The sequence below is a fragment of the Mustela nigripes genome, chromosome 5, assembly GCF_022355385.1.
Source record: "Mustela nigripes isolate SB6536 chromosome 5, MUSNIG.SB6536, whole genome shotgun sequence".
Taxonomy (NCBI): domain Eukaryota; kingdom Metazoa; phylum Chordata; class Mammalia; order Carnivora; family Mustelidae; genus Mustela; species Mustela nigripes.
The window spans coordinates 47,784,741-47,805,613 of record NC_081561.1 but is presented as its reverse complement, the minus strand read 5'-3'; the positions used below and the strand labels follow the sequence as shown (position 1 = coordinate 47,805,613).

The 20,873-nt window shown below is 37.2% G+C and overlaps 1 protein-coding gene across 19 annotated transcripts in view; it reads right to left on the bottom strand.

Moving 5' to 3' along the window:
- DST (dystonin) overlaps positions 1–20,873 on the bottom strand; it is a 472,092-nt gene that overhangs the window by 27,411 nt on the left and 423,808 nt on the right. For all 19 annotated transcript variants that reach the window (XM_059400215.1, XM_059400198.1, XM_059400206.1 and 16 more), the window contains 13 exons: positions 20,588–20,814; positions 19,061–19,183; positions 18,826–18,927; positions 16,463–16,564; positions 14,379–14,552; positions 13,912–14,067; positions 10,913–11,110; positions 10,215–10,343; positions 7,333–7,500; positions 6,339–6,494; positions 5,715–5,921; positions 3,072–3,191; positions 180–349 (listed from right to left, as the gene is read on the bottom strand). In XM_059400215.1, coding sequence (XP_059256198.1) covers positions 180–349; positions 3,072–3,191; positions 5,715–5,921; positions 6,339–6,494; positions 7,333–7,500; positions 10,215–10,343; positions 10,913–11,110; positions 13,912–14,067; positions 14,379–14,552; positions 16,463–16,564; positions 18,826–18,927; positions 19,061–19,183; positions 20,588–20,814 — 2,032 coding nt within the window. The remainder of the gene's footprint in view (positions 1–179; positions 350–3,071; positions 3,192–5,714; positions 5,922–6,338; positions 6,495–7,332; positions 7,501–10,214; positions 10,344–10,912; positions 11,111–13,911; positions 14,068–14,378; positions 14,553–16,462; positions 16,565–18,825; positions 18,928–19,060; positions 19,184–20,587; positions 20,815–20,873) is intronic.

Below are 20,873 nucleotides of genomic sequence, written 5' to 3'. Positions count from 1 at the left end.
TAATAATGAACAACCAAGCCTTCTGGGCACAGGCACTGTGTAAGTAGGGTATTACAGATGACCAGAAGTTCCCAGGCAAAGGAGGTATTTAAGGTTCCAGAATGTTCCTACAAAGCATCACTATTGTACACTTGAAAGAAACCTACAAGGCAACCAGACTGCCCTACAGGACTTGTTACCTTTCCACAGATTTTCCACAGATGGTATCCCATTTGTCTCTGAGTTCACTCAGCATGTCATCCAGTTTCAGGTTGTCATCAGCCAGGGTGGTTTTCTCCTTCAGGGACCGTCCAGTTCTGTTGGTGGTGTCGTAGACAGAATGCTTGGCTCCAAGTGATTTCTGAAACTCCTAAACATTTAAGAAGAAAAGAGTACGCATTTCTACTTGAGGCTAAGAAATAGTTAAGAGATATTACAAGAGTCGCCCCTAATAAATGGAGTCTTAATAGAGGAAGACACCAGCAAATGATCAAGTCAGACAGTGGAATGCACCAGGGTGGAAAAGAATCCTTATAAATTGAAGAGTTTACTTTTCTCAGAAGCCACGTGGCTTTGAAAGTACCGATTATTATGAAGACAGTAATTTCAAAGCAAAACAAATCTTCAATCTTTTATAGCTCTAAACCACAAACAGTATACGAGTTATAATACAATGAAATTGCTAATCACCTATTGAAAAACCCAGGAGTTTGGAAAGGAAGTAGTAGTTAACACTCAATGAATAACTGAAGGCCCTATGTGGACACAGGGTGACTCATAATCTGTGAATTTACTAGAGTTTTGGTTTTTGATCAGACAGATCTGTTGTCACACATTGGATGTTCACAATGATGGTACATATAATTTTATCTGTGAGCCAGGATGAGGGACAAAGAAGAACCACATCTCAAGATTCCTGTGTTCTGACCTATTGCTCATTCCAGTCACACCCCTTGGCAAGTCTACCCCCCTCCTCCTCACCTCAATGATGCCTTCCAAAAGTCTCACAGGATCTACAGATTACCTCTCCAGTACCAAATAGCCATGTTGCCAATGTGATGTCTACACTTTGCAATTTTTGCACTGTTAATCTGCATGTTTGTGCATGTAAATGTGTATGTGTGGGTGGGGTGGATTACATTCTGTACACAACTCAGGTACAAGCTTTTCTAGGGCAGGGACACTGTCTTTGCAGGCCTCTCATTATCACCTTATGTTTCATTTGTGTTTGTAAGTGTCTAATAGCAAGAATGAGACAGCTGCTATTGAATATACAATTTCAGGGATGGGAAAAAAGGAAGGTCAACCTAACAAGCTCATAATATATCAGGGAAACACCACCACAGTGATTCTAAACCCTGATAAGCACATGAGAATCACCTTAGACAATAAAATGCTATGCAAATGTATAATTTTCCAAAATAACTTTGGTTATAATTATCTAATGAGCTTTTATTTCCCTTAAAAGCTAGATACTCTAAGTTTCTTAATAGAACTTAGATATTTATTTTGTCTTATAATAGGAAGCCACTTCATCTGGGAATTTTTAAGCAATAAACACCGTTACAATACCACACTATTTCATGTAGTTTGTTTTCTGTAATTATTTTTTTCTTGTTTTCCAATAACAGGATGTTAGTTTTAGAATCATTGTACTGAAAGATTTTTTCCAAAAGAACAGATACATAAAAAATATTATATAGCTGTCTATCAAATAAATAAATAAAATCTTTAAAAAAATATTATAGCTGAATATAAGGCAGATCAAAACTTTTTTTAAAAACAGAAAAATACCCAAAAGATGAACAGAAAAGATGTTTAAGATTGGCTTAATGTACCTTGTACCTTTGTCTCAGATGAAAGTTGACTTTGGCAACAAGCCACACTAGGAACAACAGACAATCTACCAGGGTTCTTCACATATTCTTATTTCTAGGATTCTCCAACTTGAATACACAATATACTTTCATAAGACTACATGACATGACAACTATGTTCAAGTTCAAACAGGCATTGTATTTTGAGAGGGAGCCTCTTTTTTCCATCCAAAGGGAAGAAAACAAGATGCTGCTCACTGTCATCGTGCTGTCAATATTGAATGCGGCAGCTCAAAGGCAGAGAGTACCAGCAGAACAAGCCACTCAGTTGTGCTCATCTAGTCAAAGAACAGGTGCTCAATGTCTCCTTCTTTGCTCCTAGGATCATGACTTCCTGAGGTCTGTTAGAACTACCCAGAGAAGCAACCAACCTTTATGAAGAGGATGGTTAGAACTCTCTGTGGATGATAAGCCCTACATCACCCCAATTCTTCCCAGCTTTTTAAAAATGATCATGTTTCAAGCAATAAAATATATGTAGACACTTAAAACGATAAACGTGTTTTTTGCAGGACCCACTCTCTTTTACCCATATCCTTACCCTGAGGGCTGATGATCACTTTATAACCAGAATGACAGACCCAAATTCAAAGAGTTGAGGAGAATGGGAATGTTCTTTGAATGCCATGTGGTATGAATAAAAGGTAGAAAATATAAAATACTATGCTTCTATACCTTCTAGTCTACATAAGGAAGCCACCAACTATATGTCTTTGAGGATAAGGATGGACTTTCACATACCACATATATATAATAAAATATCAGTTTGTGTAGAGGCAACCAATTTACCCCACTAAATTGTTTGAGAGAACCTAATGGCAAAAATTATAGTACTTTCTGCTATAAAATTATCTTCTACATGGCATTTGATCTACGAAAGAAATTACAAGACAGACATGTGAAAAGCTAAAATGCCAACATTTGAACTCCTATAAATCTTTTATATTATAGGTTATAGAACACTTCCAGTTTTAATTTTCTATATTTTATTTTAACAATTGACCCTAGAATCATAGGGGAATGGTCAGCAGAGAGAAAAGATACTACTGCCACTTGACCAATGTGAAGAGCAATCGGTTTTAAATTTAATGGAGGCCCACATTGGATGGCCTTTTCTTCCCCCTAGTGATGAATGAATACACAACCAAATAAGAATTTTACAAGTGATTTTGAGATCAAGAACGGCTTACATGCTTTTCTTAATTGCAGACCCACCTTATGCTGTGCAAGTTGTGTTTTTATCTTGTCTGGGTCATTGGCAATTTCCAGCTCAGAATCCAAAGACTTTTCTGATTCCTCTAGCCATTCCATAAGTTTACTCCATGCTTCATGAAACTGTAAAAGAAATGTAAATTTCTGTCCAGAATATTTTCTGGTATGCTTATGATATATAGAAATTAATGAAAATGTTAAAATTAATTCAAATTTCCCCTAAAAAAGAAGAAAGCAGTGACTTCATTGGATTACAAATGTCTTATTAACTCTTGACTTCTGTGATTGTGCCCCCACCATGGTCACTTTGTTGTAACTCATTCAAACACATAAACTTTAACAAAAACAGAAATGAGCTTAGAAACAGCACACACCAGGGAGAACTTACCTCCCTTTCCTTTTGCTTAGTAATTAACATAAACTGTCAAGAGAATTTTATTTGTCCACTGCCCTCACTGACAGATTTGGGTCTACTTCTGAGGTGTTTCACTCCCATGTTAAGGAAAAGGAACAAAAAGGGAGGGACGAAAGATAAAGTTTATAAATCGGTCCTAAAAAGTAACAAGAACAACAACAACAACAAAGGCCTTACCATTCCTACTTAATACAAAGGGAGTTCAGTACCTTTACTGCTGCTATCAGAATCCTCAAGTGCACGCCTGTGTCTCATGTACTGGTTTATATGTAAAAGCACCCATGGTACATGAATTCATCTATGACCTTCCACTATTCTGGGGCTACGTACACTTGATTTCAGCCATGGTCTCTTATCTGTTCACAGAGAACTAGTGAACTAGTGAACAGAGAACTAGTGAACTAGTAAACAGAGAACTAGTGAATACTATTTTGGGATACCAAATTGTGAGACTGGTCATAAGTAATTTCTCATAATAAAATTAAGTGGACAGATACATAACAAAAAACTGAAGTCATCAAAATAAAGTCTGTTTTCTATCAAAGCACATTAATAATGGAATAACAAAAAGAGACATAGCAATAAAGAAAAAGAGCACGGGATCACAAGGCTGGCAGGGTCCGATGAGGTCACCTCCCTGCAAACCTCTCCCCCAACACATCCTTCCCACAACTCCGATCAACTTAAATATGAAAATACAGAGGCCAGAAGAGGCACAGAAACTGCCAAAGTCAGAGGACTATGATCCACATCCGAACCCAAACTAAGATCTTAGAATAGTAAGAAATAAAGAAATAGTCACAGTGTTTGGTAGTCTTGCTATCACGGATGGCAAGTTTAATGGTACAAATGCACAGATTCTAAAGCTGGTCCTGCTTTAAAAACTATTTTTAAGCCAGAGAAATAGAAGAAATGCTATACTTTTGCACCCCAAAAGTAGTAGAAAAACCTTACAGACTGAACAATATGAGGAAACAGAACTGACAGCATGGAGAAAGGACAAACGCTTTCATAAACTCGATGTTTGTAAGTCAAGCAATGCCCCCATCACAGAGGATACTGCTACGCTGGTGGAAGGAGGATGTCAGGCTTATCATCAATACTGTCTTAAAAAACACAGTGAGGCACTGATTCTATTCCAGACTCACTGATAACACTGAACACATCATATATCCCCCTCAAAAAGAAGCAGTACAGCATGTAATCCTACAACAATGCCATTTGTCATTTCTAAAGCTTTTAACAAATTTGTGCTGAGAGCTTTAAACACTGGAACATGTGACTCCCATGACATCTTCTATATCACCCGACGGAGACTGCCTCCCCAGAAAAATAGAGTGAAATGCCAATTACAGAAAAATGCAACTAAATGGGGCAAAAAGAGTCATTAGAAAATTCAGCCTCAACATTATACTGAGTTTCTAGCAAAATTCAAAGATCTATGCCAACCAAGGCAGGCGCATCTCTCTCTTCCCTGGAGCACAGAGACACAGAATTTTACCTCTTCTCTGTATTTAGTCTAGGAATGGAATATTAATAACAGGTGAAGATAGGAAGGGGCGTTCCTTGTGAGATTTTCCAGATTGTCTAGCTTAAACAAAAAAGGAAAAATAAAACAGCCCTAAAAGTTTCAGACGATTAATTTAAAAGCAGTGCAGAACTGCACCAAAATACTAGAGAAGAAACAATAGCCTGTCAACAAGGGTACAGATTCAGAGAGGTGAGGAGAACCTGCCAGCTCAGACATAGAATCTGCTCTTTCAGGAAGCTGCCCAGAATGTCAAGTGCCCCCCTCTCGGCCCTGAGAGTCTGTGGACAAAGTCTGGCTGAGAAGCTAAACACAAGGTAGCAATTTAATAAAGTATAATGACTTAATCCGGGTATGCGAGTAGAGATTGCAAGAACAAAGGGAAAAACCAACAAACCGAACTCACAGCAAAAAATCTGAGCCTCTTTTTGGACCTTAATGATAACAGTTAGTCTATGAAGCCAAGCTATAATCAGTCTTTTCAAGATCAGTCCTCAGGACCGGAAGGTGCTGCCAGGGCAAAGAGTGATGTCACCATTGAAACTGAGGCCACAGCCCTTTTAGGAAATAAACACCTTGGCCTTGTGCCACGATTGTTACAACGAATACAGCTTGCAACAAAAGTACTTTTAACAACATGATATGTATTTCAACACCTAGAACTGATTGATTGCCAAGTTCAGAGAGTTTTATAAAAGTTTACCTGCTTGGCTCTCTTCCTTGCCTCATCCAGAGATCTTCCTCTTTCTACTAATCGTTGAACCACTTTTTCCCATCGACTCTGGACACTGATCAATAGATTCTTGATTAGGACAACATCTTGTTTCTGACTGAAATATTTCAGGTGGGTTCCAGTTTTGTCCAGCTCTATTATCTGCTCACGGTGAGAATTTACTTCATTGGCAAAGACCTTTACCAAAGGAAAAAAAAAAGGGTAGAATTAAAAACAAATGAAAAACTATTCTATCTTGAGGTGCCTGGGTGGCTCTCTGCCTTCAGCTCAGGTCATGATCCCGGGGTGTTGGGATCGAGCCCCAAGTTGGGCTCTCTGCCAGCAGGGAGCCTGCTTCCTCCTCTCTCTCTCTGCCTGCCTCTCTGTGTACTTGTGATCTCTGTCTGTCAAATAAATAAATAAAATCTTTAAAAAAACCAAAACAAAACTGTTTTTAATCTTAAAAATGCTTTTGGTGTCAAACCAAAAGCTCAAACCATTTTAAAGGACAAAATAAAGTTTTCAAACCACCAAGTTCATGCTTCTGACATTAAAACAGTGTGCTGTCTAAAAAGGCCTGAAATGAGAATGCTAGCCTCCCGAGTTACAACATACCTTGTGTTCATCGATTTGAAACAAGACTGTGTCCAAGATAAGACTTGGCCGAGAAGCTACATTTAGGGTCTGCTCTGCCTGGGTTAGCCAGTTGATGAAGTCTTGGAGAGAATTGTGGAACTCCATTGCCAAGTTGAGGGCCTCTTCCAGTTTAGTCTGTGAAGACAGATTATTTAGTATTTGATGATATTTAATTCCCCCTCCCTTGCCCCAGTTTAACCACTCTCTGGCAGATTTCCTTCCCATCCACACTTTATTTGTACTTAATCTGTTTTCTGTATTACCTAAACAGTTTATGAATGCAATAGGCTTTCACTAAAATACTGGCAAACCAAACTCCCTTCAGTATAGTGAGAAGATCTCACTGCAGCTAAAAAAAAAAAACTAATACAAACTAAAATTGTGATTTGGGGGCAATTAACGACAGAATATCAAAGAACATAATTACTAAACAGAACTGTAGAAAGAAAAGTTGACATTCACATGATTAATGTTGGGGGTCAAAGTACTAAGAAATATATGCACATTATGCTCTGTCAGTGAGGGCACACAATCTAGTATTCCTAGCCTATCATTTCTCTGATAGCATTAAACACTGATAATTTTAATCCCTTTACATGACTTGTTATGGGAGTGCTTATTAAATATACGATCATCTCGCTCTCTTGCCCTCCTTTTTTGCCTTCCCACTACATACCTAAATAAGTGTGATTAGAATTATTTAACTATCCAGAATTAGTGTGGTTCACAAATTTTTAAAAATATACCTAGTAACGCTTGATATATGATCTGTCTGAATAGACTGCTTTAACTCTGTTCTCCCATGAAAGAGAATATTATTTCCAATTGACCCCATGAAACCTCCATATGTATACAAAGAAAATTTAAACACAGATCATTAAAAGTTCCACTGATAATTCTAGTCAGATAAAGTAAAGCCCACAAAATAAAACAATTAAAACGATCATTCTAGGACATTAATTAAAGCACATACTTTCCTTTCATTGAGCTTGGTTTCCACCGATTCCCATTTTTCTTTCAAGTTATTTAAGTCTTGGTCAATTGTCTCTGCAGATTTGGGGCATCTTGCAAGCATCTGCTGGCCTTTCTGCATCAGACTTTTGTATGTTTCTTCTTTAACATCAAAGGCAGCACAGATTTCCTAAATTGAGATATCCCCCCAAGTTATATCATTTTTAAGAGAATAAAATCCAAGAGTTCCTTTTTCGAGGTCATCAATCCCAAGCCCCTTATCCTATATTCACCTCTATCCAACCCAGAATAACCCTGACACATTCAAATTTTTCACTGTACTGGAACAACACCTAAACCTAGAGACAGAATCCTGTCTTCCAGAAAGCTCAGAAATGGTGCTATCATTATCGGTCCATTCCAGCATGCTAAAGTTTATGAAGTAACGTTTGAAATGTTTTCCAGAAAGGTTTCACGGCACTGTAACCAATCAGGTCTGTGGCCCTGAGTGGGTAATTTAACCTCTCTGGGCCTCAGTTTCCTCCTCTGTAAAATGGGTTTTCTAAGTCTCTCCTCAGACTGTGATACAATGGCTGTAATAATTTTTAGTATGTTAATTCTGTCCTCAGAAGACAAACAATGAATAGAAAATAGAGACTCAATACAGTAAGAGATTTGAAGCTGATTATTCAGACTTTGGAATTACAAAAGACAAACTGTGGTACTCTGGATACTACTCTCATTTATAGAATTTTTAAAGATTTCAACTGCAATGCAGTTGTGTTCCTTCTACAGAGAATATTAAAAAGTTATGGAGGCAAATTCAGAATTTAGTATCAATAACACAAGAGTTACATTCCTGTCAAAACCTAAGACCAGCTCTCTTTCGTTAGTTCAATTATAACATGGGTCAAATTATAGCTCCTATTAAAAAATACATTCTGTGTCTAATATTTTCAACTAACATAGTTCAATAATTTTTAAAGTGAGATATAATTAATAAAATTCACTATTTTAAAGTGTACAATTCAGTGTTTTTTAATGTATTCACAAAGATGTGCAAGCATTACTACTAATTCCAGAACATTTTTATCTTCTCAAAACTTTGTAATTTCTTAAGCCCTAAAAAAGAAAAACCCAAAAAACTTCCTAAACATAGTTATAATATCACCTACCAAAAGCCTTTAATCCTAAAGCAAAACTTTTAAATACAGCTAACTCTCAGGAAACTATAATATTCCAGGTTTTCTAGTTTCCTTCATTTCTAACACAACCAAATCAAAAGAGCATTACTAAAATGATATTAACAAGAACCTGTAACTGTTTAGAATTCCTTAAATCATGGATTTTACAACTCTATTGGGTTAAGCAAACTCATTTTCAATACCTCACTCAAACCAAATAAGTGGATATGTATAATAATATTTTTCTAAAAGTAAAGTGTTTCTAAGATAAGCTCTTTGCTTTCCACCTTTTTTACTATATTCTTCTAAATCAACACTTAAAAACTATTTGTTATTAGGAATAATCCCAAGTATGTTAGTTTAAGAAATCATTAAACTTCTACTTAATGGACATTGTCTCTGATTAACTATGAAGGTAGTTCCAGGAAAGTAAGAAGTATCTGAACATCAGTTAGGTTTTATGGAAAAGGAAAACACAAGCACTGCCAAGTTACTAGTCAATTATTTTTTCAATGAAACAAATGGGTCCCCTGTGGCACCAAAAAAATGACAGTAACAACAACAAAACCACATACACAGTAATTTTCTAGAACAATGAATATACATTAAAAGTTTCTAGGAAATTCCATACTGGATTGATAGAATTGATTTTAACTGCTCATAGCAAGTGAATAAGATGCTACCTCTGTCGTATTTCTTCACAATACCTACAAGGACGGTTACTTCCTCTCCAAAGCACCAAATTCAAAATTATTTACAACCAAGTGCCTTTCCAATAAGCTCTTACAACAACACTCTATATCCAATAAAGATGACAGGCTTTAATGTAGAATGGCCCATTTCTTATGCCCGATTCCTAAGTACCTGTACTTTTATTTCCCAAATACTAATTATTAGCATTTGAATATTAAAAAAATTTTTCTGATGCAATTCACAAGTACATAAAATGATTAGTATTCAAAATCTGAAATAGACTCATTTCTCTTAGAACTTCTAAAGCTGAGTTACAATGTAAATGAATAGGAAATGTCAATAAATTGAAGTCTAAATTTAATTTGTCAGTACACATTTCTGTGAAAGAAAGCCAGAGTCTCGAGTTTCATTATTTTTTTCATCCTTATCTTTAAGAATTGACATGCCATAGAATCTGGGTGGGAACAGCCCACAGGCACAATGCTTCCAACTGGACAATTAACAGAAGGCTCCTGCTGGTCCATAGCTACTATAGGTGTGAAGTTGAAGATACAGAATGAACACCATTAAAACAAATAAGTAACTCTTGAACAGAACAAGAACATACTTTCCAGCCTTCCAGACGAGGTCGGAGTATAATGCTTACAGCAGTAGCTTTAAAGTCAATTCTAATTACTTTAGGAATTCTTCTTTTCACTCAAGATACAACAGTTTAGATTTACACTATGTTGTGTTACTATCCATACAAGCTCATCATTTTATGGGGAAAAGTTTGCTTCTAAAAAAATGTCTAGACTTCTAAAACCTTTCTTCATATACTGACGCACTAATCTCTTATATAAAGGATAAGTTCTGACTTGAAAATTTTAATCAATAAATGGTTTTTCTAGCACTTACACACAAAGATTTCTGCTATATAACTGTATATCCTTTAAACCTTCTCCCACAATTTATTTAGCACCAGGGCCCACACCAACTGGTCAGGGTCTTAATCGGAGGCCACAGCTGTAGAAAATAATAGACTTACCATGTGGGCATTAAGCTGCTCCCTGGCTGTTTCCGGCAAACCTCCCAGTGGCTTGGATGCTAACAGATGACGCTCCGTGTCCGTTAGCCATTGCTGCAAATCCTCAATCTCACCATGGAACCCTTTGGCCTGGAGTGACAGAGAGTTTTAAGTCTGGGCCGTAAACACATTGTCACTTTCTAGCAGAAAACAAGGTTTAAACAATCCCGGCCCGCTAAGCCTCTCCACGCATTCTTAAGAGCAGGCAGGTGCAAATGGATTTGTCTGCCTTTCCTCATGAGAGCCCTGGCAGATAAGACTATTACACTAAGAACCAGAGGGCTGTCTTCTCATCTGCTCTGTTCTTTATCCCACTTATTTTTACTCCTCTCCTTGAGGGATAAAAATCAAATGAGGGTCTGCAAATCAATCAAAGAATTCCAGGCTACTTTTTAAATAAAGACTTATTTATTTATTTTAAAGATAGAGAGAGACAGAGAGTGAAATCATGGGGGGGGGGGTAAAGATAGAGGGAGAGAGAGAATCTCAAGCAGACTTCCCACTGAATGCACAACCTGATGCAGGGTTCCATTCTAAGATGTTGAGATCACCAGCTGAGCCGAAATCAAGAGTTGGATGCTTAACCAACTGAGCCCTAGAATTCCATGCTATTTTAATCCTACAGGACAATAAACGTTTGAGAATTTACTCTTACTCACCTGGCGCAAGGCACCATCCAGCTGCTGCTTCCTTTGTTCTGTTTTTTCCAAAACATTTTTCCAGCGTTGATTTAAAACCTCTAGCTTGTTCTGAAGGCTGCTTGCTTCTTCTCCTGCACTTGATTCAATTAGGTCATTTCCTGCTTTATTAACGGCTTCCACTGTGGACTGATGGGCTAATACATCATTTTGAAGTACCTGAAAATATTAAGATAACACTATGTTTACTAGCTCATCACATGTTAACATCGCTTTTCATGCAACTTTAAATTGCTGAGTTTAAAACATTCTTAAGCAAAAACATATGCAGAGAATTTTAATACAAGAAAGTGTTAAAATGGTGGCCTTCTCTTCCCTTAATTTTGCAGCTTTCCTGGATATACCCTTAGTCTACCAAGAGCTCCTGAAATGATTATGTAAGAACATTCTGTTAGTTCTTTCCATTAGGATAATTTTGCAAATTGAGGACATTAAATATCTGGAGATTATAATTAAAAGGTTCTATATGTTTTCATTTGATTCACAATCATTCTAATTGAACTTAATTTTCATGTCTTAATAATTTTTAAAAAGGAGGGATCTTTATAAAAAGCATGTACTTTGATAGGTTAACAATACTAATCACTTTCAGAGGTAAAGTTAAATATTCCTGTGGTCAAAGTATACAGGTAGATCTATAAAATTCATTTTTCTGAATGGTCAAACTCCTGCTACATAAGGCAGAGCCTAGGCACCAGGAAAGCAAGAAGGAGAGGGATGGAAACATTCCCTCCCTTCTTCCAGCAACTGGGCTGGTGATTTTAAGCCCTTTCACTTCTGACCTTTAAGAAACGGAAGGAGAAGGGAGAAGGAGACCTTTCTAACTCCTCACAGATAGATAAACAGAATTAAAAGACCCCTACTCATACCTTGCCAAAATAAACTGCATCAGGGCCTGTCATGTCCCCACTGCTACTGTATTCTAGAAAATTCCTGTCACCAATGTACGCTGCTTTTAACGACAACTGCTAAGTTTATGAAAATGTAAATCCTATATAAACTCACACCATGGGAATAAACATCTTTTCATGCAGGACAGTCTAACTAGTCATTACTGCTCTTAACAAAGGTTTAAGACAGACATTACATAATTAAAAAAAAATTAATGATTCAAAATAAGTCCTAACTGCCTAATCAGATTTGGTTGGGCAATGACTATATAGACTATATATGACCATATAGACCGCATAGAGAGAAACGTTTTTTAAAGATTTATTTATTTTAGAGCTATAGGAAGAGAGACTGTGTGAGGCTAAGGGGCAGAGGCAGAGGGAGATACAGGCGCCCTGCTGAGCACAGAGCCCTGACATGGGGCGTGATCCCAGGACCCCGGGACCATGACCTGAACTGAAACCGAGCTGATGCTTAACTGACTGAGCAGCATTTCTCTCCCCAAGCAGGAGAGAAATTTAAATTAGAGTACAATTACTATAGGGAGATGTATGAAAGAAGGAACACTGAACCAAGAATACTAAAAAATTGTTTATCGTGACACTAAAGTATCAAAAACCTTTCATTTTAATATAACAAACATGTAAAATTATTAAACATTTACTATTTGATAATCAAGGAAAATTTATATATGGTCAGAATTTAGGACCTAACCTTAGGTAAGATGCTTCTATTAATGTGAATGCTAAAGTTCTATGAAAGACTGTTGACTATCACAATAAACTACTGAACATAACCTGTTATTCATTAAGCCTATTGACTTAAGAGACAGAAAAAATTTTTTTCTCTTTTTCCTCTGAAAAAAAATTATGTATCTCACTTTTCCTGGCCAAGTCAATGGCTTTGGTCATTTGCACAAAGATCCTAACAACTGGGTTTCAGGATTTATTTTTCTAGACAAATGAACTTTATCATAATAAGGTAGAGGTCAGCTCTCAACCCCTGTGAGGTCTGCTCTGATGACCTACGCTAGAGATCACCTAAAGCCCAAAAGATGCCTCCTGCTTTCAGTTCGGGGCCCCCTGTGGTCAGCTCCATGCTTTTTTGTTCCCTAAACCCCTCGGGCTCTAAGGATAGGGAATTTTCTTTATTAAGAACTGTCAACCTTGGGGTGCCTGGGTGGCTCAGTGGGTTAAAGCCTCTGCCTTCAGCTCAGATCAGGTCATGATCCCAGGGTCCTGGGATTGTGCCCCACATCCAGCTCTCTGCTCATCAGGGAGCCTGCTTCCCCCTCTCTCTCTGCCTGCTTCTCTGCCTACTTGTGATCTCTGTCAAATAAATAAAATAAATAAATAAATAAATAAATAAATGAAAGAGCTGTCAACCAAATGTCACAAAGATGACAATATAAAGTTGTTCTGAATGTATTTCAAGATTAAAATTTTTAATTTAAAGCTTTAAACAAGTGCAGACATATAAAAACCCTTGTAAACATAATAAATATTATTAAAGACTGATTCAGAAAGAAAAAGACTAAAGACACAGGAAGCCATGGGAATTAAGGGAGACACGGAGACTATGGAGCAAACTCCCACCGAGTGAGAGACCCACAGGCAAACAGAAAAGATGTCTAATGTGCCAAACAAGCAGCAGGTGAGATACACGGAGATAAGGGTGACCAGAGGGAAAACACACACACAGCCTGCAGTGGAACATTTCGAGGCTATGACTTGTAGCCTTTCCCCAACAACCTTTAAAACTAGCCCATGTCAATCCAGTGACAAGGACAGTCAGGGATTTAACCCAATGTTTGCCATGCAGCCTTAAAACTTCACCAGAAGTTTCCCACCCTTGCTGTTCTTGACGACTGTCTTGAACCACAGAGAAAAAATTTTGATCATGATCTTTTAAAAAGTGTGTTTTTAAGTAGCTTAATTGTCAGTTACAAACGTCAAATGTGGAACTGTACTAAAATCATAAAACTTGAAAAATCCATCAAGAGGAAACCTACCACAAACAATCTGATGGCATTAAAAATGCAAAGAGAAATAGGACACGCAGCTACGTACGTGATGCTTGGCAAGTTCAATTTCAATGGCCTTAGGATCTCCTCCCACAGGTTTCTGCTCACTGAGCAGGCCCTCGGTGTGCGTCAGCCATGTCAACAGCTCATCCAGGGCGTGCTGGAACTGGCCCAGGGCTAACAGAGCCCCCTCCAGCTTATGCTACAAAGAAAGTGAAGAGGAAGAAAAGCCATATGAATTCGATATTATGAATGACATACCTTTATAAAAGTAACAAAGGCAAAAAAAAATCAGTTGAAAGCATATCCAATGAAGCCTAATCAACATATATAGTTTGAAACTCCTTGTGGTTAAAAAAGTCATGTGAGAAACAGGAAGAATTCTAATAAAATAAGACTTTAGGGGCCTTAAAACTTTAGGTACTTAATTATCTAATTTCTTTTAATAATGAGTTTACCTTAATATATGAACTTGAACTTTTCTAACTTCTTAATGAAAGTGTCAGGGTTTACCTGTCTGTTGATAATTCTTTCATCCAGACTATCCCATATCAACTTCAGCTCCATTAATGGGTCTTGAACAGTGTGTTTGTCACTCTCTTCTGTTACTTTCTTCAGCAAAAGCTCTGCTTGATGGTTCAGTCTCTCCATTTCTATCTGCTGTTGGTAGGCCTCGGACTTAAATTGCTATTAAAAAAAAAAAAGAGAGAGAGAGATAAAGGAAATTTGTTTTAAATCAAAACTTCAAACAAAGAAATTCTATGGATTCAATATTTATTCTAATTCGTACTTCTTATAGTCAGGGAGGTGAAGAGAAAAATCTAACACAAAAGAATTATAAATTGAAAAAGATGAGAGAAGTCTTTTTTCTTTATTCAATGTTTTATGATGGAAAGGATTTCTATTTATAATTTTGATATTTCACACTTTTGTCCCCTATGGTTAAAAAAAAAAAAGTAAGAAATTACAAGATTAATCTTATTTCTAATGTCTACATATACTCAATATGTGAGCTTTGAAATGAAAGAAAATAAAATAAAAAATAAAAACTCCCCCAAAATATCTCTAAGAAACCCAGGTTAACATTGCTTGCTCAAAAACATATATACATCTTGTATCCACTGAACATTTTATGTTTTCCATAGCTGTGCTGTGTTAATAGTTATTCCTACACCTCACCCACTGTTGACTCAGAATAACATTATTTTTTCTCCCAGCACTCACTAAACATGTATTTAATAATCTCGGTTTTGCCAACCAACACAGGTTAGCAAATGGTTGCTTGTAGGAGACTGTCCTTTCATAAAATATTTATTTTTAACCTGTAAGAGTAAATCATTAAATAGTAAGTCATTAATGGCTAAACAGTTCCTTAATTCTTTTCAAGCATAAAAATAATAATTAAAAAATACTAATTAAGGTATCATGAATACGTGCTTTCTTTTCACCAAGCCTGTAAAGAAAATAATTTTATTCTCAATTTAAGCTAAGGGCATAAAAGTGAGACCAGTTAGAGAACTGTCCCAAGGGTATCTGGCTAAGTGGAAGAAGCACTGGGATGTAATGTCACACAATCTAATTTAAGAGAAAGCACTCTTAAGCAGCCTGCTGTATGAAAACTATTGAGATATGTAAATATCCAAAAGTGTACATCTGTGAATGTACATAAAGTATATCATATGTTTACTACATGATCACATATAGTTAAAGAAAAAAACTGCAATCTAATGATGGCAACCGTAATAATTTCTAAATGAAATATTCTAAATTTTACTCAGAGATGAAAATGCTATAATTTTAAACCCAGGTAATAACTATATAAAAAATCTAGCAGAGTTTATTGAAAATAGTGTGATGTCTCTGTGGATGGAAACTTGAAATTAGGAAGGAAACAGCTGATCCCACTTGGATAAATCATCATCAGCACAGAGGAATTCAAAGAGGAAACAGTCCAGCCATTTTCACAGCTGGAGATCAAGAACCACAAAATCAAAAATTACAGAGGAAAGCAGATGGAAAACAACAAACATTTTTACAAAACAAACATTTTGGGAAATACTATTAGACCACGGATGTTTCTTTAGCCTGTTAGACTAAATGGATTACTCTGACCCCCTGAAGAAAACAAAAATGGTGCTATATGTGTACTGAGGGCAATGAAACACTCCTGAATAATGAAGTTATGAAAATCCCTATAGTCTGAGCTACATATGCATAAAACACACCCCCACACCTTACCTGCACCTCCTCCTCCTCACTGCATTCCCAACAGGAGGATATCTGAAAGGCTATAAATCAGATCTTAAGAGTAGTTGCCTCTGGGTACATAACATTTTGGGTGGCTTTAAAAAAGCCACTTTTTTTTTTCCTCATTTGTATTTTCTGACTTTTCTATAATGAACAGGGGCTGATTTAATAATAAGACTGGTATTTTCTATCATTGAGCATTTACATGCTGCTCACTTTGTACAAGCACCTTATTAAACCAGTTTCACAATCAAAATGTTAACTAATTATGTAAAATAAACTTGCATAAAGAATCCTATGAATAAAGAACATAAAATGCAGTCTTTGAAATTAATGAAGTCCACACATACCTTTAGCTCCTCAATCTGCTGCTTGACAGTTTCAAGATCTGTTCCAATTGGTGACATTGAAGCTAATTTACCACCTGCAATATCTACCCAGTCAAACACGGCCTGAAAAACACATTAGTCCACTAGTTATCAATGCATCTGAAATTGTTATAACATCCCAAATGCTACAGAAAAGTACAATCATAAATCTATACAGGTATTAAGGAATGAGCCCATTTTACCAATTAAGATGGTTCACCTAAATAAAAGCTACCATATGCTAAAAAAAGTTGTCCCAAATATGCAGTAGACATAACCTCCAATTCTGCATCCAAGTTTGCAAAGGAAATTCTTTTCTGAATAGAATCTTAGAATACTAAGAACTTTCAAACACATGCATCTGAAAAAAAAGTTTTACAAATTCCAACACATGAGATAGAATTCTCCATGCTTTCTTATGTCTAAGAGGCAGATGATGTAAAAATACTGAAAGAAAAAGATTCAAATCCATCTGCTTATTCAAATAAGCAAAAAGTTTACTGTTTAGCACTTGAGCGAAATTGTTGGCCCAACTAAAGCCTGATATGTTGTTTAGATTAGCATTAAAATCCTGCACCTACAGAGATTAATATTATGACCATTACCCTGAATTATAGCACAGACTGCACAATCTATTTTTCCTGTTCTTGTTAGGTAATGCAAACATTTCAGAAAGGCACAACTCACATTTCTTTCACATACTGAACACACAAAATCATAATGGACTTTAACAATGTTGCCAGACCATATAGAAGGAAACTATCTGGTATTTTTGGTTATCATTAATAAACCCAAGAACTTAAGCAGCAATCTGGGAAATAAAATTTATTTTACTTTACAATCAAACCCTGAAATGTCTAGAGCTTCTGGACCTTTAAGATCTAGCTCTAGTGGGACACTGGGGTGGCTCAGTGGGTTAAAGCCTCTGCCTTCGGCTCCGGTCATGATCCCAGGGTCCTGGGATCGAGCCCCACATCGGGCTCTCTGCTCAGCAGGGAGCCTGCTTCCACCTCTCTCTCTCTCTCTGCCTGCCTCTCAGCCTACTTGTGATCTCTATCTGTCAGATAAATAAATAAAATCTTAAAAAAAAAAAAAAAAGATCTAGCTCTAGCTAGGCCCAGCTATTTAATAAATCAAGTGGCCCTTCATTTCCCACAGGTGATGCTACTAACCTCCAGTGGGTCTTGTTTTTCTAGCAGGGGTAAGGACAGAGTATGAGTGCTGGTGCCTAGCCAGACCCCTCTGGCTAATGGCTCGGAGGCCCACAGTCTGCGACTGGCAGCAGTGCCATCGCTTAGCCATGGAGAGGGCACAACTCAGTCACTTACCAATAGTTCAGGAAAATTATGACCTGGTCTCACAAACGGAGGGCTGGAGCCCGATTAGTTACTGGCCTTTGAAACCTAACCAATAAATTATCTCTCTGGTTGAAAAGTGGGGGAAGGAGTAAAGTTATATAAGATATAATTTGTAGTGAAGTTTTTCATACATTTCCAAAGTTCAAAACACTTTCAGCTGGCATAAAGCCTGGCTTGTGATATTTATTTTTACAAATATAGAAATGAAATGGCACAATAAAAAGGAAAAGATGTTCTCATCTGAGTCTTAAAAATAATATTCACTTGGTTATGGAAATACGCAGAAGGGCTTTTTCCATACGGTAGGAGGATTGACAGACTCAGCGCTGGCCAGCCTATTAGGAAATGGAATAAGGCTGAAGAAGGTAGGGAGAGAAACGCCCCTGAGCTGGCTGGCCTCATCTGACAAGGCGATTATTCATTAAAAAAAAAAATAACTTAAAAAATGGTTAATAAACTGAAGGAGAGCCCTTACGGGATGTGAAAAACAACTATGGAAAGGAATTATGGATATGGAAAAGAAGAATAGCATTTTACATTTTACACAACAGATTATGAGCTAATAAAACAGAAATCTATTTTAGTCCACGGGGAACACTGGCTGCAAATCAAACTTCTTTACGTCTGACTTTCGTTAGACTTAGTGATATTTTTAGGTAGTGTTTACTCCTTTCATCTTACTCCACTCCACTTCAGAACAGAATTCTGACGCGGTCCCATCTCACTGTCTGGTGCTAAACCATTACAATGTTTTAAACAGTAAAATTTTTCTTTTCAAAGCAAATTTCACATGTGTATAAACATGCTTACATGTCTCTGTACATCTACACAGATCTCAAGAACTACCTTCTAGAAGGCAAACCACAAATGACAGTAGACAAGGCAGTTGCCTGCACACTGGCAGCCCTAGGGCGGTGTCTATGTGGGCCTCTGCAGACCTCAGTCACAGGCCTCCTCCCCTCGGCAGCCCCGCCGCGACCCCCTCACCTGCAGTCCGTCCTGGTACTGGACGGCAGTCTGCATCGCCTCCTCGAGCTTGTCCACCCGGTCTTTCCAAGCCTTATTTAGAGAATCCCAGGCTGAATTTAACTACAACATAAATATTAGAGCTCTTTTAGTATCATTTGTTAAGTTTTCAACTCCTTCTACCAAATATGCTTTAGTTATACAAGATCTCTTTAAAAATGCATTCTAGCAAGAGAAGGAAATATGCTAGTTGTACCTCATCTATACTCTTCTTGACAATGGGTTTATCGGGTTCCCCACATGCAGCAATGAGTTCAGAACCCAAGTTAATAACTATATCCAGCTCTTCCTGTAGTCCATCTATTTCTTCCTTTATGGCCTACAATAAAAAATAATTTTTTGAGCAAAAACACACTGGAACTAAAAAGATACACACAAAGACATTAATGAGACTTATTTCTAGGAGGTGGGGTTATGATCAATTTTCTTCTTTCTCTCTTCCAAGCTTCTGCAATAAATTTTTTCAATAAGAAGAAATATTTTAAAGAAAAAACAGTGTCCTTTGTAACAGACATCAAATGTTTGTTATGAAAACAACATTTAAGGAATTACTTCTATGTAACAAATACCACAAACCAGCTCCTTTAAATATTAATAACAATGAAAAGTGTAGAAACATATTTTGTTTTCCAAACAGAGCAGTTTGGCAGTATTCATTTAACTTGGAGTTAAGTGATCAAAAAAAGAAAAATCTAAAAAAACCCTACCTCCTCCCCCCACACAGCAAAACCAAGCTTACAGATACAGAGAACAGATTGGTGGTTGCTGGAGTCAGGGGACAGGAGAAGGAGAAATTGGCAAAAGGGGTCAAAATGTACAAATTTCCAGTTTTTGAGAAAGAAGTCATGGAAATACAATGGTGACTGTTGTTAATACTACTGTGCCATATACGTGAAAGTTGCGAAGAGTAAATCATAAAGAATAAAATAAAATCACAGAACAAAATAAATGTAAGTAAAGTATGAGTTTGATGACTTCATACAAATTAACGTACTCCTTAGTAGATTTAGGATAATCTAGCTCTGGATTAAATTTTACGTCATTTCCCTAGGACTTGTAAGCTACCAAAAAAAAAAAAAGATGAAAATGCAGTGTTTTACTTTTGCCTTCATTTTCTTGGTTAAATATATTTATTTGTTTGAGAAACACTTAAGGAGCATAATCAGGCCCTAAACTGGGCATTGGTTGTATGAATGGATAGGGCCATTCCACTCAAGGAAACGAATATGCAAAGGTACAGAGACCAGAAGGTGCACACCGCAGTGCTGGGGGAGCCCCTTTCTAATGAAGGAGCAGCAGGACAAAACGGCTTCGCGAGGATGCAAGAGGCCAGTCCACAGTTGCAGGAGGCCGCGGAGGCCTCTGAGGGTTTTGAAGCAGCAATCGGTGAGAGTGGATCTGGAGAGAAGACTGATGGCACATCTGCAGGCCTGGCAAGGAAAGAGCTCCGCAGGTAGGGCGACCACTCTGGAGGACTTCAGGAGCCAAAGATGGAGCTAACAAGGCCCTGAAATAAGGCAGTGGCAGTGGGGTTGAAGAGAAACTTAAAAAATATATAAAAGTGAAATCTGTGGGTATAACCTATATCCTACTACGTCACCAAGCACTCCACTTTCAGAATGAAATATAAATTTGAATAGAGCAATTCTGAATATTTATCAGAGGAATCCAGGTTTCATTACGCCACAACTTATTTTATTTTTAAAGGAGGTCTTCGGCTTACCTCTGCTGCCTCTTGTTGCTGTTTAACTACTGAGGGATCAATTCCAGGATCCTCTAGATCCCGGATGAAATCTTGTGTATCTTTAGTGGTTACTACCAATGACATGTGATCACACCAGAATTTTTCTGCTAATTCCATTACATCCAGTAGTTTGGCCTCCCTTTCTTCCACCAGTGTGTGTATGTTCTCCCAAATGAAAACCATTTGGTCAAGCTTATCCTGAACAGCTATAACAAAACATAGTATCAAAAAGGCAATAAGTTAGTGCCATATAAGCAACAAAGTC